We start from the raw sequence: 18,852 nt of genomic DNA, 5'->3' as shown, positions 1-18,852 counted from the left end.
AGCTGATGCTGGCCCGTGGGAAAAAAAAATCTTAAAACTTCAATGAGCCTTTATCATGACAAACTGCGTCTTTGATTTTTGATATTTTTTCTTGCAGATGCAGCCCCTGAAGTAATTAATCAAACTAAATCCATTCAAATGCGTTCAGTTTCCCTTAATGAAACCATTAGCGGAGGGCAGGAGAGTGAGGTATCATAATTGCTCATAATGTGCCGGTAGTCAAATTTTGCGCCTCTTCTGTCCAGAAAGGTCTTGGGGAATTTCAGCAGGTTTTATAACCTTTGTCATGGTATCTCTACATCAGTCCCACTGATGCATCATATCCCTCTATAATGATCCACTGGAAAGAGATAAACAGAAATGATGGATTGTTAAACAACTGACACATCAACTCTGTGCTATATAACAGAGAAAATAGGACCATCATTTGTATTGGCTCTCTAGGCTTTTGCCTTCTACAGGCACAGATCGTTTTCTTTTGGCCAGTAAAGTGGAAGCATCTGATTTGCGGGTGGGTGACCCAGAAGAGGCTTGGGCAGGGCTTAAATGCTCAAAGAGTATTTCCTGGGGCTCGGGGCATCAGCCGTGTGGGTTTAAAAATATTTACTGGTGCCCTGCTCCAGATTGCTCCAGCTGAATTTAAGCCATGTGCTTGGGTCTGGTCAAGGCTGGAGACCAGATTTGAGGGATGTAATGGTATCATCTGTTATGGCAAATCCATTGTTTTGGTCCAGGTTCAGAGTTTAGCTGCAATGTGAAGCAAGCCCCCGATCTTGGTAAAGCTGATGCTGTTCTCTCACACTTTCAGCATTTTCATCATTGTCCTGTTGTGATACCAATTTAGATGAGCTGCTGGCTTTCTCCTCCTTGTGATACAGGGATAGCGTCCCAGTGCTCGGGGATCTTAGATTTGTCATCCATGGTCAGATCAATAGCTTGTGGTCTTATCCACTGAACACTATTGATACCCTCACCTCCAACTTTCTATTCTTGTTGTTCATTTTATCTTATTCTACTGATTGCCTACTACTGCATGCTTGAACAGGACTGCATTCAGCCCTGGAGTAAGCTCTAATGATTCCCATTCAAATCATTGTGAGTTACACCTATAGTTATGCTCAGTTATAGGCAGTACCAGGATGATGTTACACGTGCTTCATCTCATCATATGTTCACACCTTTTCTTGTTTTGTTCGTTTGTTCTAATGGCCTGGCATTTGGTAGGCTACCATTGGATGAAAACATTGATAAATCCCAAGCCACACAGTATGTTTAACGCTTGAAATTGTGCTTCTGTTTATGAGAGGTCTCTTATTCTGAGCCTGTCTCTTTAAATTAGATTTCTCCATCAGTAATTCACTCTAGTAGTTCAAGACAAACTTGATCAGAATAGAATCATTTCAAAGCAGACTGGCGATAGCCTGAAAAGATGCTCTGTCACCTCCACAAGGTCTCTCACTCCTCCTTCACCCTCAAGTCCTTCGTTCGCACAGGTAAAGGCGTTAAGAGACTGAGGCAAAAGACTCATTTCCAAGGACATATGATGCTAGCAATATCAAAAGAGACAGCAAAAGATGTAGTGCATTTGGGTTTTGAAGTGGCTGGCTGTGTTATTCTATGCACATGGAGTTGGAATCCCACAGGAGGAAAGGTGATGTTTTTTTAATTATGATTGCTCATTAAACTATTAGAGAAATTTTTGAGGACTTCACTTCTTTTGTTTGTGAGTGTGCTTAAATGTCTGGCTGTCCAAAAGTGCCAATATATGGAACACACTATGGCGCAAGATTTTCAAAAGTTAGAGTCTTAAGGCCGCGTGTTTAACAAAAGTGGCCTGATTTTCAAAAGTGCCAAGTACCTGTCAGAATCAGTGGGATATGGTGGGTGCTCTCTCCCTGCGAAATCAGGCTTCAGAAATCTAGGTGCCTAAGTAGGGACTGAGAGACATAACTTTAAGCCCCTATTTTGGGAAATTTTGGACTTGCTTTACAATGTGAGATAAAACAACAGAGAGTCCTGTGGCACCTTTAAGACTAACAGATGTATTGGAGCATAAGTTTTCGTGGGTGAATACCCACTTCGTCAGACATGCGTCATGCATCTGACGAAGTGGGTATTCACCCATGAAAGCTTATGCTCCAATACATCTGTTAGTCTTAAAGGTGCCACAGGACTCTGTTGCTTTTTACAGATCCAGACTAACACGGCTACCCCTCTGATAATGTGAGATAAAGGTGTGCACATAAATGCCTTAGGATCTGTGTAGGTTTCTTACTTATCCAGAAGTGTCAACATTCCTCCTTCTTTTATATTATAAACAAATGCATTGTCTTTTGGGGAAAAAAAAAAGAGGAAAAGGTGAACCTCAGCGTAAAATATTGTAAGACCGTTTAAAAAAACAGTATGGAATTTAAACCAGTTAAACTTGAGTTGAAAATAAAACATTGGCTAGAGCATCAGTGCCCAATCTTGCTGCTTTTGATAGCAATGGCAAAAATCCTGTTGACCTGCATGCTGCAAGAATGGCCCTGGTGCTTTTGCTGACTTTTGCTCACTTTGTAGGGCTGGAAGTTAAAAGGCTGCATAAAGACTTGAAATTCTACCTAGAAGTCAGACTTGGGATGGAATCACTTGAAAAGTGAAACCGCTGTTAGCTGTGTTGAAGGTGGATTAAAAGGTTTTTACCCTTTCAGATCTGATTTCAGGCTTTCAGGTTTCCTTCTTATTTTCCCCATGGTTCACTAAGGCCTGCTGGATTCCTTACATTGTTTTACAGCTTAGTAGTGTCATCGGCCATATCAAAAGAAACAAAATCGTCCTGAAAAGTTCAGCTTCAGATAGTATACCCCATCTCTGCAAAGGGCCTGTATCCAAATACCACCATCCTGAACTGTGGCTCCGCCCCATCTCAATGAACATCCCTGACGTCCAGTTTTAGTAAATAGTGGGCCTCATGTCTAGCAGTAAGCATTTGGACCCTTAATTAGCTTGCCTGTAATATGGGTAGAAAGCAGAAGCTGCCCTGGAAGCGGAGCCTTTCTGGGGTGAATTAAACTGCAAAGATTTTGTTTTATATATTAGAGTGTACAGTTAAGGTCAATGGGCTGTCAATGTGCATACAAGAGTTTGTCTCATGCAGAGAATATAAGTTTGGATTTACTACATTTGAATAGGTTGTTTCTAGTTGGAGAGAATGAGCTCAGATCCTCAGCTGGTGATAACTGGCTTGTCTCCGTGGACTTCACACCAGCTGAAGAGCGGGCTCTGGGTTCTTAGGAATCTCTCTAACCTCCCTGTGGTTTCATCCTAGAAATGCTTTAACAGGGCTGTGCTTGGTTTTGTGTGCAGGACACAGAAATTCTGAACACCGCGATTCTCACGGGGAAGACGGTTGCAGTGCCCATCAAAGTGGTTTCCATTGAGGAGAACAGTGTTGTGACGGACATCTCTGAATCGGTGGAGTGCAAGTCCTCTGATGAGGATGTTGTCAAAGTAAGTTCCCCTCATGTGCTTGCTTCCCAGTACTTCTGCCTTTCTATACAGAAATGGGGAAGGGGAAGCAGAGCCCTGAACTGACCAATAAACCTGGCCCTGTGAGTTAGTTGTTCCCAGGCTTCAAATGGATAAGAAGGTGGTATGTAAAGGCACAAAAGGGAACTAGGTTCCTCAGTGAAGACATTGTTGACTTTTAGTGGAAGTTGAGCATCTAATTCCCATTTGTGCCTTTGAAAATCTCTCCCTTTTGGGTTCATCTACACTGCAAAAAAACGACCAACTGCACCAAGTCTCAGAGCCTGGGTCAACCAACTGAGCTCACAAGTCTCGCTCTACTGGGCTAAAAATAGCAGTGTAGATGTTCAGGCTTGGGCTGGAGCCCAGGGTCTGAAACCCTCTCCCCCAGCCTGAGCCCAAACATCAACATGCTATTGTTAGCCCCATACAGTGAACCCTGCGAGGCAGTCAACTGACGCAGACTCTGAGACGCGCTGCTGTGGATAGCAATAGATACAATAGTAACATCTTAGTAACAGCCTCACATAATTGTGTTGGTATGTGAACCCCTTTGTTGGTATGTGAATTCCTGGGTTGGTATGTTAGCTCCTTTACCCTTGTGCAGAGAGCAAACGCAATGACTGTGCACCATTTTTAAGTCCCATGTAAGCCCTCAAAATAGGGCTTAAGTAGTGCATGGTCCTTGTGCAGGGGTGAATTTATCCTTAGCGCATAAATTGTAAACTCCTTGGATCAGGGATTGTCATGTATTATATGATTGTCTAGCACCGAGCACCAGAAGCCCAACCTTTAAGCACTACTGCAATATAAATGTTGTATAATAATATGGCATTGACCCCATTAGACCTATGATATGCATAGAATATCAGGGTTAGAAGGGACCTCAGGAGGTCATCTAGTCCAACCCCCTGCTCAAAGCAGGACCAATCCCCAGACAGATTTTTACCCCAGTTTCCTAAATGGCCTCCTCAAGGATTGAACTCACAACCCTGGGTTTAGCAGGCCAATGCTCAAACCACTGAGCTATCTCTCCCCCCTGCAGCACCTGTGCAGCCACCGGGATTTGCAACAGATTTATTCAGATCATTGGTGTCTTATTAAAGCAGAAGAACCCCTGTGTGCTTGCAGTATCCTGCACTCAAGGGCTCACAATAATGCACTATGGTGGGATTCGTGTAGAAGTCTTTATTACAGCCACGTAAACGCTGCCCCCGATTAATTTATTGTGATTACCTTCATTAGAATGAGTATGAAATGAGTTAATTCTTTAATGAATAATCATTGACACCGTTTGCCATCTTCCAACCAAGGAGACAGAGAGAAAAGAAACCAGGTGAGCTCAGAAACTTAGTCACTCTTTGAAATAATGGACTGAGGACAGCAGCAGGAGGCCTCAGAGACAGTGCACAGGGCCTTCATGCAGATGTTCTTGTGTCTCCAATGGATCCCCGGGATCTGTATAGCTAGGGGAACCAATGGGCTTGGGGGAAGAAGGCTGTTGCCTGTAGAAGAAACAGAATCACACAGAAGTTATTCATCCTCACCAGATGATGTCCACATTTGCAATGACAGTAGAGTGACGGCCAAAAATATATTAAAAACCCAGAGTAATTATTTGATGGGTTGAAGAAAATATTTGATCAAAAATTGAAAGAAAAAACAAACCCTCCTACCAAAAGAGAGCCCTCTTCAAACTATTTAATATCAGTGTTTCTTGAGCTATTACAATTCTCAAAGCATTTGATGATCTGAAAAGGACAATGTTGTCTTGAAGTGTTATATCCTATTAGCATTTTGAGCTCTACTGTTAGGCCTGGTCAGCATCTAAAACTTGGGTCACCCTAGCTATGTCACTCAGGGCTGTGAAAAATTCACATCCCTGAGCGACGTAAATTAGCTGACGTAGGTTGATGGACCTAGCTACCACTTCTCAAGGGTGTGGATTTACTACGGTGTCGGAAAAACCTCTTATGTCTCTATAGTTAAGTGTCTATGCCACAGCAGTAGCATTTGTAGTGTAGACATACCCTCAGGCCTTTTCCCAAAGACTTTTGTCTCTACCACAAGGATTTTCCATTGCATTAGTTCAGTTTTTTAGGTGGGTTCTAAAAGCTCATCTTTCTAACCACTCTGAGGTTAAAGTGAAATAAAAAACTGGAAACTAGCGCTCAGATGTTCGTTGGAGTTGAATGGAGGAATTTTAGAGATGTAATTTCTTCCTCTGATAAAATGTTCTGAAATGATTCAGATTAGTAGAGAAGCTGTTGTTGTTACTTTCAGACAAATATGCAGTGCACCCGAGGGGATGTATCTATCACATGCAAATGTTAACTTCTATAAATAATAGGACCATAGGACTGGCAGGGACCGCCTGGGTCATCGAGTCCAGTCCCTGCTATCACAGGCAACCCTCTTATATAATCCCATTCATAAATTTATCAAGCTCCATTTTACAACTAGTTAGGTTGTTTTTTCCCACTACTCTTAAAGGCTGTTCTAGAACGTCACTCCTCTGATGGTTAGAATCCTTCTTCCACTTTTCACCCTAAATTTATTCACGGCCAGTTTATTCTTGTGCCAACATTGTCTCTTAGTTCAAATAACTCTTCTCTCTGATGTGGTTATTCAGAGCAACTATATCCCTTCTCAGCCTTCATTTTGCTAGACTCTTTTAACCTACTCTCGTAAGCTAGGCCTTCCATTCCCCTGGTCATTCTAGAGCTCTTCTCTGCACCTTATTCCAGTGTGAATTCATATTTCTTGAACACGAGTGACCAGAATTATACAGGGTATTCCATATGAGATCTCACCAGTGCCTTGAATAATGACATTAATGCTTCCCTCTCGCTACTGGAAATATCTCGCCTGATGCATCCTAGGATCACATTTGCCTTTTTCATGGTAGCACCACATTGGTGGCTCGTAGTCATTCTCCAATAGACCTGGCTGAATTGGTCATTCTCCTCCTCTGTCATTTCCAACTGATGAGCCCCCAGTTTATAGCAGAAATTTGTGTTATTAGTCCCTAAGTGCATGACCTTGCCCTTCATACAGCCCATTTCTGTTACTCCCGTCTTCAAGGTCCTGCATAATTTTCTGTTTCCCTATGTCTGGAGGATACCTCCCAACTTTGTGTCATCAGCAAATTTCATTAGCGCACGTCTAAGTTTTGTGCAAGGTAGGTCGGTTCCAAGACCAATCCTTGAGGAACTCTACTACAGGTTGAACCTCTCTAGTCCATCACCCTCGGGACCTGACCGGTGCCGAACCAGAGAATTTGCTGAACCCGGGAGTCAATATTATAGCGAGTGGGTCTCTTTTTATTTTTATCTCGCTGAGGCGAATAAACTGAATGACACTTGCAACGCCGCCTAGCCAAGGCTTACCAGCTCTCTTCATAACAAAGTGTTAGTGTTGGTACACAATTTTATTGTATTGGCACAAGGAAATAAGTAGATAAAGCATAAAAAACATAAAATCATGCCGGACCACGGATGTTGCCGGACTAGAGTAATCTCCCTTAAGCTTAATAGTTCTCCTTTTAGCTTAACACATTCTCATCTCCCTTTTAACCAGTTCCTCCTCCATTTTACAGTTCCTGTACTAATCCCCATCATCTCCATCTTTAATAATACAGCTAGTTTTAAAAAAATTGCCGTGAAAAATTCTGAAGAAAAAGTTTTCATCTAAAATGTTTCTTTTAAAACGCTCCAGCTTTCATTGGAAATTCTGAAGAATTGTGTTCTACTTTATATCAAACTTTTCGCTTTGATTCAGTTTTCAAAAGCCAACCCAAAATGAAAAATGCAGTTGAAAACTGAACAAAAATATTTTGAAATTTCCCATCCATTCTCTACCAAATAAATCATTGACAGTGTCGTTTTCCTGTGAAAAATTTCATTTTGGATTTTTTCATCAAGCACAGTCTTTGAATTGAAAAATTTGGCTCTAATAAATAACAGACTCCCGTGGTTACTGGTAAAGGAAAGTGGTATCTTCAATAAGGGTGGTGTGCTTGTGTGCACAGTTCGTACTGAACGGAAATTTCTTGGTTTTTCTGAGGAACTCTGTATTGTTTTAAATTCTATCCTATTCGGGGGGAGGGGGAGAATTGAGGGAAGATCAACCCTATGGGTATTGAAAGGCCACCCCCCTATGCTGATTCTGTTTGCTCCAACCCCTCCCACCCTCTCCCTTCCTTAGTCTTTCCAGCTCATCACCCTAACATAACCCCAAGGAAAGAATTTAAATAACAAAGATAAAATAAAATACAACTATAGAACTAACATGACTTTTGCAGCCATCACGTTGTTTGCTCTGCTTGTATGTTCTTTCCCTTTCCTCTACCCTTTGTCTGACTAGCCTGTTTAGATGGTAAGCTCTTCAGGGCAGGGCCCATCACTTGCTCTGTTTGTACAATATCTAGCACAAGGTGAACATGTTCAGTTGGCCCCATTGGCACTATTGTAATAAACACGATCAATAAAAAAGGTATGTAAGTCTATAGTGGAGCCTACACAGCGAACTAAGAACTATTTGACTAGAAAAAAAATATGCGGGTGCAGTAGGAGATTGACAAGAGCTGTATGAAACTCAGAGATTTCTCTGAGTTAATACAAAACATTTTTCATGTGGTTTCAGCCCGTATGGAATTTGCATTAAGCTTTGCATTCAAACAGCCTAACAATGGAAGCTGCAGGTGATCAGCACTTGTCAGGATTTGGCCCATGGTAATTAGTCACCAGGTAATTAAATGGCCCCTCGTATGATTCAAGCAAAGAGCAAGTAGGTGATATTTCTTCCCTGTGATTTGAAGTGCCATCAGAGACAAGCCCATTTGCGTTCATTTTACAATGCCCCAGGTTCGACTGCAGTGACATGATTCCAGGTAACAGGGCACAATGGTGAGCTAAAAATAGAATGCGTCTGCGAGTAGCAGGTAATGCTTTCCCCAGCGATAAGACTTGTCTCTGGGCAGCTCAGTGTCCCGCCTTGATCTGCTGCCTTTCTTTTTTTTACCCCTTCAGTTTCAGCTTCTGCCAACATTATAGCTCCTTTGCTCCCAAATGTACAGTTGATTTCATGAGCTATAAAAGTGCTCGAGTGCTCCAGACCTTCACACAATGGTCCCGGTCTTTTAAAGGTGGACAAGAAATTTATTATGGCACTAAAATAAATCAGTCAAGTTCTACTTTGATCTATGTATCTGAAACCATTAATAATGATTCCAGCTTCCCAATCCCAGGCATTTTTTAATCTCCTGGAAACCCAGGAAGAATTTAGCTGCTCTTGTGAATCCTTCCACACAGCTCATTTAGGAGCAAATCTGACTTGGCTTCAGAGGGGGTCTGCTCACAGCCTGAACAAGGGCAGGTCCACACCAAGAAGAGCTGAGTTTGGGGAGCTTGTAACCCCTTTGTATCAGTCCCGAACTAAAGAGGCTCAAGCTGAGGATATTTCTCCAATCTGAGTTCATCTGCCCTTGTATTCTAGTTGTACAGCAAGGGCTCTGTTTGTTCCAGAAGCTAGTCTAAGCATTTGGTTTGGGGTTTTGTCATTCTTTGACTAGCTTTCTTAGCATTGCTAAATGAGCTAAGAGGTGGTAAGATCATACTAGTGCACTCTATTGCTGTTGTTATTTATAACTGGTATGGCTGTAGGGCCCAAAGGCCCCATTCAGGATCAGTGTTTCATTGTACTACACATGATCCCTGCCCTGAAGCGCTTACAATCTGATTTCTTTTTAATTACATTTACACATTGGAGAAGGTTTCAAACCAAAACCATGGATCAAATGTAATGAATATGGATTCACACATACAGAACCAATGGCCATCACTGTGTGTTGAACCGGAGCCTTCAGCACCAAAAGCACAAGATCCTAAACTAAGGGAGTAACTTTAGTGGCTGTTAGTAAATAGCAGGCTCTTAGTCATACTGGGACCAACCACTAGAGGGAGACATAATCACATGGACAAGGCCATTGTATTACACAGTTATGTAAGAACTTTTAGGAACTTTTGGAACTGGATCTGGGTTCAAAATCCAAATTTCCCAGCAGTCCCTCTGTTATAATGGGCTAAAATAACCCCCAAGATCAAAACATCTCTGAACTGTTGGGAGTTGAAAATCTGTCTCAGAATTTTGGTGGTTCAGGCCCAGCCTTATTGCTAACTGTTTTGCTAATAGTAAAAGTATTAATAACACTGTTGGTGTTAAAGTTTTCAAGCTGATAGTCATGAGAATTATTGGCACTCACCAAGATCACAGTATTTGCCTAAAGGCCCATTGCCTAAAGACCCGTATAATTTTCTGGGAACATTAGTTCCACTGAAGTCAGCACTCACAAGAGTAAAGTGACTCAGCATGCATAAGTGTAGGAAAGGACCTTCTGCAGATTTTTGCTAGTTGTAATGGAAACACAGCTTTACAAAATCAAACCCATTCTGATAAAAGAGACATGATCCCTTTGCTCAGATGTCTGCTACTCAATTGTGTATCCATTCAGATTAAAGCAGGCTGGATGCTACATACCGTGTAACCCAGCAGAGTCTCAGTCTGTCAGTAAGACAGGGAGCAGTTTTCCTAAGCAGATCAGTGAGTAATTGTGCACCATGGGGGGGTTTTTGTTAGAGAAAGCTTACTTTTAAAATTTTGTGGCTTGAGACATCGCCAGACTCAGCCACTGGGGGAAAAACCATCAACAGTAGTGCATTTTGTGGAAGATTTTTGGTTAGCCATTTCTTTAATACATCCACCCTGGAATGATGAACTGTTTGAAAGCCTTTAGTTGCATTCTTTGGCTAACTACCAGCATTTTACCCTGCTCCACAGTATTTTCAAAGGTCAGATACATTTTAAATCTCCTCCTTTATTTTGTCCCATTAATTTTATAGAAGGGGATCCCAGAGACAGACGCATATATTTGGGAATATGTTCCCCCTTTGATTTGCAAAGGAAACTCCTGTTAGCCCCATCCATAGGCATTTTCAGAAAGAGTTGCACAGTGCTCCTCCTCGCTGACCTATTAAATTCTAGTTCCCCAGCTGAGTGGCTAAACTGCAGGAAGTAGGAGACCACTGGGCCTTGAGATCTTACCTGGAGTCAATGGCAGAGCTCCTACAGGATGAGGCCCATATTGTGTTCCTGAATGTCTCCACATGAGCCTTGTCAGGCAACCAGATACCGCGGTGATGCTGCAATAAATGTATAGATGGCCCATCACCTCATTGTCCAGCTGCTAAGTGGATAGTTACCTCCGCGGTACTGAATCTGTGGCTGTACCTACAGACAGCACAGTCACCACTTAAACTATATACCTGAAGCATGGGGTTTAGACCCCAGCACTTTTTGTTCCCCAGCACCTTCTGTTCCAAAACCAGACCTCTATCACTTGAGCTAAGGGAGAAGATTTCTTACCTTATTACCTCATTATGGGCTACCTCTGAGAGGGTCAATGGAGTCACACAAGCTGGAGCAAGGCTGATATTCTATCCCTTAGAGGAAAGTGGTGATGTGTTAAACACACAGTATTGTGCTGTGTGAAGAGAGAAATGGGTGTCAGTGTATGACTCTCGTCGGTGGGCACATTACAGTGCTATAGAAATGCTCGGGGTAGCCAGATCATCAGGAAAAGGCCACAGTAGCTAGCATACACCCTCCCCAACTGCCCCAGGGTTAATGTAGGGCCAGGGCCTGCTCCTGCTTCCAGCGAAGTCAATGGGAGTTTTGCTATTAACTTAAATTAGAGCAGAATCAAACTCCTCTAAGAGCCAGTTTTCTGGCCTTGAACACAGCTTGGGACACAATTCATCTCAATTCAGTGGGACTTTATTGGCATGACAAGCTAGGCAAGTGATGCCAAAGTGTAAAAAAAATAAAAAAAAGAGACGGACCCCCTCAGGTACTGGTCAGGGGTAGGAAAAATCTGTGTTCAGGGTTTGAGCTCTTTGTCCACTTGTCAGCAGCATCCAGAGGCAGGTTGCTATGAAGCACGATGCCATCTCTGTCATCTCAAGAGTTTCAAAAAGTCCGGTCCCTTTAGAAGACTTGGCACATCTTGGACGCACAGTACTTTCCTCTCAGACCTTTAAACTCCTGCTGCTCAGGGAAGGAAAAGAATCCAAACTGGCATTGCATCTCGGCATAGAGACACCGGCTTCGTACAGGACTCTACTGCAAAGTCTTCAAGCCTGGGAGGATTTAAAGCTGCACATTATATTTTTAGTGCAGGAGATGGGAGAAAATAAAAACAAGTGACTGGCTGGAAAGAAGCAGGTTGTTCTGACCAGCTATTTTCAGCCAGGAAGAACACTAAGTTCCAATAAAAACCTCTTACAGTGAATATAATGCGATTGATTTATGAATCATCTTTTACTTAGGTCAAGTAAAATTCTGTCTGGAGTTGGTTAGCTGGATGTAGTTGCTTTAGAGCTGAACAGCAGGTAGATGAACTTTTGATTAGCGAATGGATGAAATGTATAGTCTTTCTAACTCAAGACTATAAAACTAGGGAAACTTTGACAATGAATGGGGTTTCCACACAGCTGGTGTGGTGGTGGGCAGACCGGATTTTGAACAATTGCTTCAATGCAATGCTTGTGAATCTCACTTCAACTGGCGAGAGTGCTGCAAAGCTCAGTGAAATTATGGGGAAATCAGTGATAAACTTCTGGTACTACCAGCTCTTCAAACTCTTCTGCCCTCCTGAGTTATGATTTGTTAGTTGCTACTAATCCACTGTTCACCAGGGATGGCTATATTTCCAACTGCTTCATCCCAAAGTACAGCGTGGATTGTGTCTGTTCCTTGATTTTTAATATTGGGTGGGTGGGTGGGTGTGTGTAGCTTTTTACAGGGAAAAGTTAGGGTTTCAGTTGAACTGCAGTACACATTCTTAATTCGTATTTATTATTTGCATTACAGTAGCATTTGGATTCATCAGCTGTGCTCAGGGCCCATTGTGCTGACCACTGCACAGACACATAATAAGATATGATCCCTGCTGTAGTCTAAATAGAGAAGACAAATAAAGGAAGTAGTAGTATCCCCATTTTACTTATGGCATAGAGAAGTGAAGTGACTTTCCCAAGTTCACAAAGGGAATCTGTGGCAGTCTCAGGAATAGAACCCAAATTTCTCTGAGTCCCCAATCAGTGCCTTGACCATGACACCATCCTTCTTCTCGGATACTTCTGCCCTCCTCTGCTAATAGGGTGTGTTCTTGTGAATCAGATGCAAATGAAAAACTCTAAAAACAGATAATGAATAACGCAGCATGGGAATCCTTCTGATTTGCTGGTCTAAAGTCCCATTACTCTCATGCTTTTCTCCAAGTAAATGTGATGTGCCATGTCGTATTTAGAACAGAACTGCAAATAGAAAAAATTCCTCCCGTACTTTTAAGTGTCTCATAATTTAATTGAATCAATATACATCAGCACAGCAGAGTGTCAGAAAACTAGGCTTTACTGCGGACTTTCTTCTGATGCAGATCCCCCCCCCCAAAAAAAATGCCAACAGGCTGTGGAGCTTTTAGAGAAGAAATTATATTACTAGAGACACAGAGAGAAAGGGAACAGAAGAATTTGAGAAAGCAGGAGCCTAATGTATAAACACAAGTCTCCAAGCATCAGCCTGTGTTTAAATTGAAACTCACAATTGGTTTAATATGAGATCCTGGAAGTCCATAGTGAAAGGCGTAAGTACACCAGCAACCCATAATATGCAAAGACCTTCCGGACACCCAAAGAAACATTGGACCATATCAGTGCGGAGTTCTCTCCATGTCATCTCGTGGATTCGTTCTGCTCACTAATGGTGTGTCATTATAGAAGACCTGTACATCATAAGTGAACAATCAAAGTGAAATGACAGTAACAACACCTACCACAACAGTAACAGTAACAACAGCTACAGTAAGTGCTCCAAAATCAACTTCAAAGCTGCAAAATCAAGACCTACACAGACCCCAGCCTTTGTAGCAAGGGAAGGATAACAGCGTTGTTAGGACGCTCCACCACTTTCTCCAAACTTTTATGTATTGTGCCATTGAGTCTCAACTGATGCTGCTGCAGTTAAGGATCCCTTATATTTACCCTCATTTCTCCCCCCTTTCCAGCCCAGTGGGGTTAAAATCATATGCTCTTTTTAAATTACACTATGAGGAAACCTGCCATACAAGCTGTCAGCACGGTTGTGAATCTGTCATTTGCATGAGACTTGTGACCCAAGGGAAAGGTGTAAATCATTGAAGACTTACTTTTTGTAAAGTTACAAAGCAGCAAACAATGCAGCAGTTCCCATTCAAGTTAGCAGATGTGATTTGGACCAATCTTTAGTTTAAAGAAAGGAACAGTCTCTGTGCTCACCTCGGTGACCCCGCGCTGCCATGCAAGAGACTCGCATTCACTTTGTGCGTATAGTCTGTCAGATCCCTAGCGAGCAGGACCAATCGCTTTGCATTTGCACCCTTTTCAGAAATGGTTTGACTCTAGAGTGCACAGCACAAGACAGATTTTGGGTTTGTTTGCTAATGCTGGCTTTGGAGAGTTCATGTGGCTTAGAGAGTCTGCAGTTCAGCTTCAACATGCTGGTCATTTGGGAGTAAATACATGCCCCACAGTCTCAGCTGGCCATCAGTGACCTCTCTGCTCTCTTCGGTCTGTCATAGCGAATGAGATACGGTGAGTTAAATGTTCCCCTGCTGCACTGCAGATCTGCCAGCAGTCTTTGTAATGAGATTAGGGAACGTACAAGCCCTTTCCATAAGAAACACACTCTCTGCGAGTTTAAACCATTGAGAGGTTTATAGGTAGTTTTGTTTATTCTGACCATAGTGTGGAATATGCAGAACCTTCCAAACTAAAGGGTTCTAAATTGCTTCATAAACAGTGACCCTGATCTCTAAAGATTCTCCGTGCCTTCAGTTCTAAAGGCCCAATCCTGAAGCCATTCGTGCTGGTCATTGGGAATGCTTCCCGAGGATCGATCCCAAGGAAGGAAGCCATTTTGCGTGTAGAGCAGGGGTCGGCAACCTTTCAGAAGTGGTGTGCCGAGTCTTCATTTATTCACTGTAATTTAAGGTTTCGCGGGCCAGTAATACATTTTAACGTTTTTAGAAGGTCTCTTTCTAGAAGTCTTTAATATATAACTAAACTATTGTATGTAAAGTAAATAAGGTTTTTAAAATGTTTAAGAAGCTTCATTTAAAATTAAATTAAAATGCAGAGCCCCCCGGACCAGTGTCCAGGACCCAGGCAGAGTGAGTGCCACTGAAAATCAGCTCGTGTGCCGCCTTCGGCACGCGTGCCATAGGTTGCCTACCCCTGATGTAGAGCATGGCAGTTGTGTGCAGGCAAACTGCAACGTTACAGCATAGACTCCTTTGCCCATTTAGAACTACAGAAGGAAACTGTAAGAAGGGCAGAATGTTGGCTTAAATAAGTCATTAAAATATAATCATTGCCCAATTCTCTAATTATCCTTTCTATGTTAGGAATAGTCTCTAACTATTTTGAGTCTGTTTTATAGGTGGGTTCTAGTTAAAGGCAAACATTCTCAGTCTCGTTCTTGTTTGTAGAATGATCAAATAGGACTTTTCCAACAGCTAGGATCCTGTGGATGTTAAATCTCGGTTATTGCCCTTACCTCTTTCGTGCCTTCTGTATGGGAGGAGCTTGTGGCCTCATTTTTACAGTCAATGAACACCCACAACTCCAACTGAAGTCAGTGGGCCACACTGCCAATTATCAACTCTTCTGTTTGTTGATTCATTTTTAAAGACCCCTTGAATGCAGCATTAAAAGGCTCTGAATGTATTTGTGGGGATTATGGAACAGCTCAAAGCTGAAGCTTTAGCTCTTCTCAGATGCACTCTTTTTAGCATGAAAGCATATTTTTCAAATGAATCTTATTTAAGTCTCCACTGATCAGTATCCATTCTCAGTATTGAACCTTTCCTTTGTTCCAGATGCAACACAGGCCTAGAAATAAACTGATCTGTTCTTCAGCAGACATCACCCTCTTTCCAAGAGTCAGAATCCAAGAGTCATCTACTCCTCAGAATCATGGGCCCAATCTTGGAATTCCTGCTTAGGGGTGGGGTTTCGTGGGACAGCTAGTAGGACGTAAGGTAGATTTGGTGCAGAACCACCCTTATGTGAAAATCCCTAAGACTTTCATAGGGATGAAGCCTATAGAGTCACATACAAATTACTCTCAAAACCTATAGAATGTAGTAGAGAATTCTCTCCTTCCGATAGATGATTTTAAAAAATAATAGTCCTATAATATTCTGTGGCAGGATATAAAACTTTATTAAATTCTAAATGATAGTTCAAAAAGTCTATAGAAGGGTTACCATTGTCTGTTAAATTCTATAGGGAAGTTCTTTTCAACTTTTTTTCATTTGTGGATGCCTAAAATTTTTCAGATGGAGGTGTGGACCTCTTTGGAAATATTAGACATAGTCTGTGGATACCCCAGGGTCTGCAGACCACAGGTTGAAAACCACTATTCTATGGTAATAACCTTTCACAGATCCCTTAGACATAGTCTGCGGACCCCACGTTGAAAACCACTAGTATAGGATTTTTCCATAAGGGTTGGAGTCTTCCATATTCGATACTGCAGTTCCATATTTCCAGGAGTGACTTCAATCAGATCACTTAACCTCCTTGAATTTCTCCTTCTGAAAATAAGGGTTATGATACTTTGGTAAAAGCTATCAGATCTATAAATGAAGTGTGCTATATAATTGCTAAATGTTGCTATCCTTTATTTTTTATACTACAAGTGTTTTCAATGATATCTAAATTTTTAAAAAATATAAAAACATTTCTTTTCATTACAATATTTTTACAAAATCTTTTTAACATTTAAATTGTTCTGACAGTAACAGGCAAATGCCTATTTTAAACACCAAAACATAAGGTCCAGGATCTCTAAAATGATGCGTATGGTAGAACTCCTGCATCTGTGTGCTTCACTTTGTAGGATGGAGCCTAAAAATGGGGCAAACGTGTCTTGAGTCTTGCCCTCCATGGCACCACAGATGTGCTCAGAAAGTATTTAGTTTGTTCCCCTTTTCTACACGGATCTTGGAAGCTCATGTGCCTCCTTTCATCTTACAATGGGCCAAGGCGGTCATTTTTCATCCTGACAGGGAGTTTCCCAAGAGCAGACGGATGAATGTAAAAATATAAACTTGACTGATTAGATGTAGTGATACCAGGACTGATCCAACTCCCATTGAAGTCAAAGACTTTCCATTGACTGATAGTTGAATTGGGTTCATGAAAAATAATAAAGTGGCTCTGTCTGATAGGAGATCCCATTGAACATTTTAATCTCTGACAACTGGACACTGCAGCATTCTACCATGTAGGGTTGAGGTGTGGGATCTGAGTTTGGGTTTCACACTGGTAGAGACTGTGGTCAATGTGAATACAGCATCCTCAGAAGTGAGCTCAGTGACTGACTCAGGAGCAGTTTTGATGGCATCTGAAGGGAACTGTGACCTGTCTTCCTGGGCCAAGAGAAAAATTGACTCCATGTGGAATTAAGGGTGGAAGAGACTCCAAAGTAGTAAGTTCTGAGGCGCCTGGAAGACTGTCGGTCACTTAAAAATCTTAGGGCCTGGTTCTGCAACCCTTAGTTTGAGTGGCGCTTAGTCACATGCGTAGTCTTATTGGCTATAATGCAGCTACTTGCATGAAGAGGTACTACCAGGGGCGGCTCTATGGTTTTTGCCGCCCCAAGCACGGCAGTCAGGCGGCTTTCGGCGGCATGCCTGTGGGAGGTCCGCCGGTGCCGCGCCTTCAGCATCCCCGCCGCCGAATTACCGCCGAAGCCGCAGGACCGGCAGACCTCCCGCAGGCATGCCGCCGAAGGCAGCCTGACGGCCGCCCTCACAGCAACCGGCAGGCCGCCCCCCACGGCTTGCCGCACCAGGCACGCGCTTGGTGCGCTGGTGCCTGGAACTGCCCCTGGGTACTATTCAAGTACTGCAGAACCCATCATCATAAATAAGGTGTATATTCATTTATTTCAAAACCTTTTACCGTGTTTTATGGGTAATTAGTTTATACAGACAGCAGAGGAAATATAAGCTTCATGAAGCCATAGTGGAAACTTTGAGAGACATTCATGGGAGAACTTCCCTTAAATACCCAAGCACCTTGCCAGAAGCCTGACAAGACAGCACAATCTGGTTTGGAACTCGTTAGAAAGGAGGAACCCGTCTGAGTTGTGCCTTGTTAAGAAAAACTTGTCTGTGGGCTCAAGTTCTTCAACACTGCACCTGTGGCTTCTTCACTCTGTGAGGCCATCACCCAAAATGTCACAGGCGTTTTTGCATCACTAAGAACAGATCGGGTGAGAGGCAGGAATAGGAGAAAACCACTCTCTGTGACATATGGTCTCCTGTCAGAAACACAAGCTTCTTATTCTCTCTCCTATTAAAAGTGTGAGTGACAGTGGGGGAAGCCGGTGTCAGGAATAGAATGCAGGTTCGGACTCTGCAGGCTATTTCACACGGCTGCTGATGCATCTCTGTCCTGTCATGCAACATTGCTGCTGTTATAGCCTGGGCTTTATTCTGTGACTTATCCTGAAGTGAATCGGATTGTCTGGTGGCCTGTGCTGTCATCAAATGATATTCGGAACATCAAAGAGTTCATCAGGCACGGAGCATTGAAACCAGAGTTAAGTTAGGGCCATGTAATTCGTGTCTTTGTCTAAAGTTCAATAGAGAGAGGAGATAAGATAGAAAATAATGAGGCAGTATAGTCTACCTGTTAGAGCAGTGAACTGGGACTCAGGACTTTCAACGTGTATCTCCAGCTCTGCTACTGATTCGCTGTGGCCCTGGCTAAATCACTTGGGTGACATTTTTCTGAAGTGCTTCTAATATGAGGGGCCTCATGTTTAGATGCCCAGTTTTAGACACCTAAGACCAGATGAGCGGTGCTGAGCACACAAAACACAGACTCCTGCCAATGATGTCTAAAATTTGGCCTCCAAAATTACAAGCGACTTTTGGTTATTTGTGTTTCCCTGCCTCAGTTTACCAACCCATAGAATAGGGATAATAGTAGTATCCTGCTTCACAAGGGTGCTATAAATCGTTTGAAGGACACCATGCTGTAAATGGAAAGCATTATTATGTATTACCAGATTGCTTTGATCTTGGTAATGAATTCTCTGGATATCTGTCAAACTCTTTTCATTTGTGATCTAATCAGGGTTCACACCTAGCTTTCTGGATGCAAAAGACCTAGTGCATGCAGCAGCCTGTCACCAGCTAAGCTTCTAATATGTGCTTACTGAATTCTAGTA

At 42.5% G+C, this 18,852-nt stretch overlaps 1 protein-coding gene across 1 annotated transcript in view; it reads left to right on the top strand.

Moving 5' to 3' along the window:
* TMEM132C (transmembrane protein 132C) overlaps nt 1-18,852 on the top strand; it is a 213,259-nt gene that overhangs the window by 174,524 nt on the left and 19,883 nt on the right. Inside the window, exon 5 of the mRNA XM_065417982.1 lies at nt 3,349-3,492. Within this exon, the coding sequence (XP_065274054.1) occupies nt 3,349-3,492 (144 nt within the window). The remainder of the gene's footprint in view (nt 1-3,348; nt 3,493-18,852) is intronic.

Source organism: Emys orbicularis, chromosome 16, assembly GCF_028017835.1.
Source record: "Emys orbicularis isolate rEmyOrb1 chromosome 16, rEmyOrb1.hap1, whole genome shotgun sequence".
Lineage (NCBI taxonomy): Eukaryota > Metazoa > Chordata > Testudines > Emydidae > Emys > Emys orbicularis.
The sequence above is the reverse complement of the archived record's forward strand: the minus strand, read 5'-3'. Positions and strand labels throughout refer to the sequence as shown.